The following is a 7,432-nucleotide window of genomic DNA, read 5'->3' as shown; positions in this document are numbered from 1 at the left end:
CCCTACTCCAAGGTCTTGGTAATTGGATTATTCTTTAGTAAGATAACAGAACCTAGGTAAATAATGCATCAAGAGAAAACAAAACTGTCATGCTTCTCGCTTTTCAACTGTACTGTAACTGTGAAAGAGGGTATATGTGAAAAAGAGGGTCCATATCCTGATGAGTCGTTTCACTTTGGCATGCACAGAACTGATCCCATGGCCTGTGTATTTCATGTCACTGAAACTTGCAATATATGAATGTGGAAAGAGAAAATAACTGAAATATTTCTCAGTACTCGAGATTCTGAATAAACCTGTTAGTCAAGTTAGACTTTGAAGTACGTATTCATAAAAATTGACACAGATTTAAATTACAGTATTTTATGCAATATTTTCTTTATTATTCTTTCAGTCTTATTTTTAACTTTTTTCCTTTTTTAAACATCTTAAGATGAAATTGGCCCTCCTGGTGTAAAGCTGGACATCAGTAATGCTTTGCTCCATATCCAGATTTCTCCTCCAGGAGCGTCTGAGAGCGAAGTCATGAGGGACCATTATGATTTGTCTTACCGGGTTCTGTACTGGAAGAATTCATCAAATAATGAGGTATGAACTACTTAAAACAGTAGATAAAATTTGTTATGACTTAAATATGACTTGAGTACTCCTCGAGAAACTTACTTTCACAGAGGCATTTATATGGTTTATCAATCATGCAATCGATTTGTTTTGCTTTGCTGAAAGGTTCTTCTAAAAATCTGGTCAAGATGACTTTTATTACAAAGTAATTGAGATTTTAATCTGCTTCTGGTGATGTGGCTAGGTGTAATGATTTGCAGAATTGCACTGAGCTTTGTACAAACTGCTAAATAGCTCACTTTAGAATGGAAGTTGTAGGGTTCTTGTGATGCTGTCTTTCTTGCCATATAACTGCGTGCACTGTCTTAATTAATGTAGCTTCCAGCCTCTCAAATTCTTTTCTTTCTGTATTTGTAGTTTAGCTATATGATACATAGCTGTATGTATCATATAACAATGAAGTCGTGCATGCTTTTAGCTCACGTTTTAATGAATCTTTCCATATTCTTTAAATGCTACTTACAGTAAAATATTTCACAGTAATCAGTAAATGTGTATATGGAAATGCATGGAAAAAGAGAAGAAAACAAATTGCAAGAGGAAGAAGTTTTGTTTTGGACACCACTTTGAACTGTAAAATTTCAGTATGGTGAAAGTAGTTGGTTCTTGCCGATGTTTCCTGAATGTGCTTGCTTAGGAGAGAGTTGTGTGGTTTCTTTTATTTAATCCAAGTGCAGAGCGGTGTCTGACCTTACAGAATTACTTCTTCAGCAGAGGCCAAAATTCTAATCTATTTGAGTGACTCTTGTACTATTTATGTGCATCTTATTCTTCCATTTTTTTTCTTTTTCAGGAGGAAATCAAAGTGAAAGAGATAAAACAGACAATAGGGTCAATCTCTGATCTAACACCCTCGACTTTGTACTGTGTAAAAGTACAGGCATTTTCAGAAGCTTATAACAAAAGCAGTCATTTCAGCAAAGAGGAATGCATCAAAACACCTGGAGGTAGGAAGAGCTTGGGAATTGTTACACCTCTGGAAGGAAAATTGTTAACCTTTTATAGGCATTTGCAATTCTCACTAATTAAAAAACCTTTTCAGCACGAATTGATGGCCTCACAAAGTTGGCACCTAGTTGGGCAGAGATCCGAATCAGCTGTCCTGCCACTTTGCTGCTCTGTTTTCTCTCCTACAGCTAAACTGCTTCTGTTCTGATCCGATCACAATTACATTCTGGTTATTCCACAACACTACTCAGTTTAGAAATTATTTCAGGTTAATAACTGTAATGATTATGAATTAAACTTATTTCTGTACAATTCTTTGTTAATAGGCAAGCTTTAATTTCCAGTGCTTTCAATATATTTTAGGAGGGTGTGAGGAATCACTAAATGCTGTTTTCAAGAATATTTTTTTCTTGAAATTGTCTCAATTCTGCTGTGAATTAATTATATTCAAAAAACCTCCTGTGCTAAAGTGTGAAGAGACAAATCATCAGACTCATTATAATTGAAAGCTTACCTTTTGCAAAATGGGAATACATTTGCAGATGGATTACACTCACTTGGAACATGAGAGACAGTTATCTGTTGAATTTAATTTGGCCAGTTATCTTTATTAGCACCTGTAATGCTAGAAAAATTACTAAATACCCACAGAATGGTTTGGGTTGGAAGGGACCTTAAAGCTCAACCAGTTCCAACCCCCCTGCCATGGGCAGGGACACCTCCCACTAGACAGGTCGCTCAAAGCCCTATCCAGCCTGGCCCTGAACACTGCCAGGGATGGGGCAGCCACAGCTTCTGTGGACAACCTGTGCCAGCATCTCACCACGCTGTTCATAAAGAATTTATTGCTTATGTCCAATCTAAACCTACCCTTCTTTGGTTTAATTGCCCTTTGTGCAACCATTACAGCCTGTGGTACAAAGTCTCTCTCCATCTTTCTTATAAGCCCCTTTTAAATGTTGAAAGGCCACAATAAGGTTTTCCTGGAGCTTTCTCTTCTCAAGGCTGAACAACCCCAACTCTCCCGGCCTTTCTTGCTTGGAGAGGTGTTACAACCCTCTGACCATTTCTGTGGCCCTCCTTTGGACCTGCTTTAACAGGTCCATGTCTGTCCTGTGCTGGGGGCCCCAGAGCTGAATGCAGTACTCCAGGTGGGGTATCACAGAGTGGAGTAGATGGGGAGAATCACCTCCCCATCACTTGTTTTTATGCAACCCATGACACAGTTGGCTTTCAGGGCTGCAAGCGCACATTGCCAGGTCATGTCCAATTTTTCATCCACCAGTACCCCGAAGTCCCCGGCAAGACTGCTTTCAATCCACTTACTCCCCCAACCCACGTGCAGGACCTTGCACGTGTCCTTGCTGAACTTGAGATTCACATGGGCCCACTCCTCAAGCCCATCAGGGTCTGTCTGGATGGTGTCCCTTCCCTCAAGCTATTCAACTGCACCACTCAGCTTGGCGTCACCAAGTTGGTGACACCATGTTTGGGCATTGAAGTGAAATTCATCTTGCCTTTCTATACTGATAAAGTAAAATGTGCTGAGCTGGTGTCTAGATTACCAGTGTAGAAAATAATTGGAATAGCCTTAGGATTGATTTCTTCTTAGGTAAACATCTAAAAGGAATAGACACTCACGGGAAGATCCTTTTTTTGTATCTCTCTTGGCTATGTCATAGTCACCTGAAGCTTACAGTTGGAGTTCCTGTCTTGTCCAAGAAACCATTTGGATGCTTTGGGGCCCCTGAAGGCCCTGCAAGTCCAGGCACTCTAAGAATTTCTTGGCTAAATAACCATGGGCCAACTTTGCTGTAGTATTTCCCATTCGTACTCCAAAGCCTGTGGGAATTCTTATTCTTGTATCTCTGTCTTGTTAAAGGAGAGAGTTCTATTGTTTCCATATGATGTGCCTTGGAGTTAAACCCTGCGTGCAAGCAATAGCACAGTAGATTTATATGCATCAAGTGCTTCATGATAGCTGTGTGCAGCTTTTTTGTCCTGCTGTCAAGTAGTGACATATAACTGGATGATCTTGTCTGCAAATGCCTGTGTTCTTATAATGAATAAGTATTTTGTGTTGTCTTATTAATAACTTTCAGATATTGGAATGGCATAGTTTGTGTAATGATCATCATGGCTGGTTATAGTACTGTAGAAATGTGAAATGTACTGTAGCAGATTTGGAGATAATGTGTTTTCTAGTAATGTTTGTAGTTCACAAATACCTAGACTGAATGGGTTTTATTCACTTTTTTTAGATAAAATTTTGCCTCTCATCATTTTAGCAACATTTGTAACTGCCCTGATTGCTGTCTTTCTTGTGGCTGTGCCACTTGGTTTTGCCCTGTATCAAGCCTACAGTAAAATCAAATACGTGTTCTTTCCATCATGCCAACCTCCTTTGAATATAGAGGTAAGATGAGACCTATTTTTCTCATTTGTTAAGCACATGTATTTTTTGAAAAATTCATGCAAAATATTATTAAAAAGTCTTTATCTGTTATCCTGTGGTCTTACGGGTATGCCAAGATTTAATTGTATAGGTTTTAAGAGAGTGCAGGTATTCCTATGGAAAAAGTGGGTAGTATCAATTTCTAGAATACCGTGATTAGCAAATGTTTTAACTTCTATGGTTTTTCTTCTATCTGTGCGAAAGAGTTGTTAGCAAGCCTCCATGCCAGAGTGTGTGCATGTCTCCCCAATGTGCTACTGTACTTCTCACCCTCCTGGGTGCGACCAGAAGTGCTTTCCAGTTGTGATAGCTGGAAGAGCATGCTCTAGCCTTTTTGCCAGCCTTTAAAACTCAGAGGAGGTGAAAATGCAAGCCCAGTCTTTAGAGGAAATTTTAGTGTAGCAGGCAGCAAATACTCCTACAATGTCCTGACCTACCAGCCTGACTGGTCTCTAAAAAGGCAGATGTTGACCAATTTCCAGCTGAGTTTAGCACAGGTAATACTTGGTAGGGATCCTGTTCTGAAATGAACAGGGCAACATGTAAGTGTTGGTGTATTTTGAAATGTAGCAAGAACTGCTTTTCACTGTGCTTTCTTCTGTGAGTCTCTGAACACTAATGTTGAGCAGTGTTTGACCTTCCTACATAGGTCATCATGTCATCATCCCACTGAAGCTCCTAGGATAGGTAGCATGCAAAGCTTGCTGAATAAAGCGGTAATTTAAAACCAGTCTTGTAGTTCACAAGAGCAAATCTGAATTTAAGTTATTTGTAAGGCAGCGTTTTAGCTGGTTTGTTTAGTAGAAGGGTTACATAATTAATGCATTACTGGTAAACATAATAATTGCAGTGCATAATTGGAAACTTTTGTGATGGGTTTGATATAAATGACCACTTCAGAGAATAGATTTAAAGCACATAGGATAGGCAGGAGTGCACTGTTGAGAGCTTTGTAAGTCTTGGTGTTCTGCTGCAGCAGCTCACTTCCTCTTCCTTGTTTCAAATTTTGCTTTATAACTGGTAATGATTTGTAGACTTTGCAAGCACACACCTCATTCCCATGCTACCACATGATCTTTGAAAGTCGTCTAAATTAGGATTTTTCTTTAGTTTTTGTGTGGCCTCATAAGGCTATAGTCAATGAAATACTGCAGTTATATAGATGATTAGACAATTACAGGCATAGTGGAAGAGTTAAGATTAATGTTAGTCATGCTTTAGTGTTCGGTTGTATGAATGCAACTAAACTTCACCCTGAGTTTGTGAACTTAGGGAAACAAATGGTACTTTAGGTAGAAAACCTCATGGTGCTACTGAACATGATAAACCAGATTTGTACAGCTGTGGTGTTAAGCGGAATCATTATTTAGGTATTACGTATGAGTGTTCATCTCTTTTTCTGCTTCTCTTTTTGCAGGGTTTTGGAGGACAGCTCTTAAGCAGTCCTTATCCGTTAACTGCAGAAGAACCAATAGAAAATTGTTCTGTAATTGAGACTATCATCACAGAAGAAGCAAATCAAATTGTTTCCAAAGATAACAAACATTCTAAACAGAGAAATCAAGACTCAGGAAATTATTCTAATGATGACAATGCTTCAGGAAGCAAAGTATCAGAAGAAATGTTAGAAAAGGAAACAGTGTAACATCTGAGAAATTAAAACCCATAATGGGACTGGCAGCATAGTAAACATGTAAAACCTTTTAATTATGACAGTAGCAGCCTAAGGAGGAGTGTCATTTTGGGCTCCTTGTCTTCAGGTTTCCATATCTGCACTTTGTTAGTGGAAAGTTACATGCCGTCTCTGCTGCAAGCTGACTGAAGTTCCATTAGAGCACAGGTGACTCCTCATACCTTGCAGCATTTTGACTGAGTCTTCATCATGTGAGAAAAAGAATACTGTATGCATAAAGAGGAGCAGATCTGCACACTTGGTATATTTGAACCTCGTAACCTCAGCAAAAGCTTACTCTGTTTCACAAGAGGAGTTTCTCGCTATCCTGGAGATTTGTTTTACATGCCAGCGTGTACTGTGACAGAAGCCTTAAATTCCAGTATTGAATCTTATGATGTTTACACAGGCAGAAGAAAATTGATGCCTGATACAATTTTAGGAACTTTTCTGACGTTCTCTTCCAGCCCCCTCAGGGGCAGTGCTTTTTGGTTCAGCTGGTCCAGAACAAGAGATGCAGGGAGCCCGAGTAGCCTCAGTGAGGTGCCAAAGTGAAGGACCGAAGCCGAGTTTAGAAAATGCCTTTTAACAGAATGGTGAGGACATTTGCCATTCAGAGCTCTTCCAGCTTAGTCTCATTTTGCCAACAGGCTTTCCTTTGGAAAAAATACAAGGTCATGCTGCAATAATGCTTTAGTTTGCATACCACTTTCTTCTGAAGTAATTTTTAGAAGTAGCTTGTTTTGTATGAAGAAATTGATTTAGAGTAAACTGGTATTGAGCTTCATGTGGGCTGTTGTTTATTGTAACAAGAAACTGTTGGTGTTTATATATTTTGGTTTTTTAATTTTGAAGATGTGATCTAATTTTATATATTATATGTCCCTGTGTTCATTGAAGAACAGAATAAATTTTGCACATTTACTTCTTTATCCCTTTCTTGGTTCCATATATTTTTGACATAGTGATGTTGAAGCTACATTATGGATACTTGGGAAGTTTTCTATAAGCCTTCAGTTATTTTCCTTCCTAAAAAACCCAATGTGAAGAATATCATATATAAATTTAATTTGGGCTTACATTGGGAGTGTTGCATGATTTAGAAAGAAAGTGGTAATTCATTTTCTGAATTAGGGCTTAAAATGAGAACGCTGAATATGAGCATTCCAGTCATTGGTAAATAGCTTCCATCCCTGGATTCTTGTGAGATACTTAAAGGAAAGATGGTATGAAGTTGCCTGTATTTGTGTGGTCTCTTCATCATGATTCGAGTTTGCAACTTGTTGATGCAACTGTTCCTCTTAGCAATGTATGCCGTAGCTGGCCTTCCTGGATGTTTTTTCTCCTGGATAACCTCAATTTCAGCCTGCTCTTCTTATTTGTGATCTACTTCTACTGTAGAGTTTGGGGATACGTTTTCATTTGGGGCGTTTTCAAAAGTGAAGCTATTCTAAACACATGTACTGAAGTAAGGTGTAGGTTTGGATTTGTTTTTTCCCTGCTCTTCTAGGGAAAATGTTTCATCCAATATTTCAGTGGCCAACTGTGGACTGTGATGTTGTTGGTTGCTTTCTGTGACACAAGATGTTATTTGCCTCCTGGAGTTTCAGCACACTAGATGAAAGCTATTTAATGTGAAGGATTTCACTGTTGGATTTCAAATGATGGCAAAGGACTCTACAGTGAGTGCTCCTGAATTTGACAGAATTCATAATTTGCAGGCAACCCACATTTTT

The 7,432-nt window shown here is 38.8% G+C and overlaps 1 protein-coding gene across 1 annotated transcript in view; it reads left to right on the top strand.

The window, feature by feature from the left end:
• IFNAR1 (interferon (alpha, beta and omega) receptor 1) overlaps positions 1–5,669 on the top strand; it is a 13,310-nt gene extending 7,641 nt beyond the window's left edge. The window contains exons 9-12 of the mRNA XM_010019020.1: positions 434–588; positions 1,415–1,568; positions 3,831–3,985; positions 5,442–5,669. Of these exons, the coding sequence (XP_010017322.1) occupies positions 434–588; positions 1,415–1,568; positions 3,831–3,985; positions 5,442–5,669 (692 nt within the window). The remainder of the gene's footprint in view (positions 1–433; positions 589–1,414; positions 1,569–3,830; positions 3,986–5,441) is intronic.
• Positions 5,670–7,432: the final 1,763 nt, after the last annotated feature.

Source organism: Nestor notabilis, unplaced genomic scaffold, assembly GCF_000696875.1.
Source record: "Nestor notabilis isolate BGI_N333 unplaced genomic scaffold, ASM69687v1 scaffold10417, whole genome shotgun sequence".
Lineage (NCBI taxonomy): Eukaryota > Metazoa > Chordata > Aves > Psittaciformes > Psittacidae > Nestor > Nestor notabilis.
The sequence above is the reverse complement of the archived record's forward strand: the minus strand, read 5'-3'. Positions and strand labels throughout refer to the sequence as shown.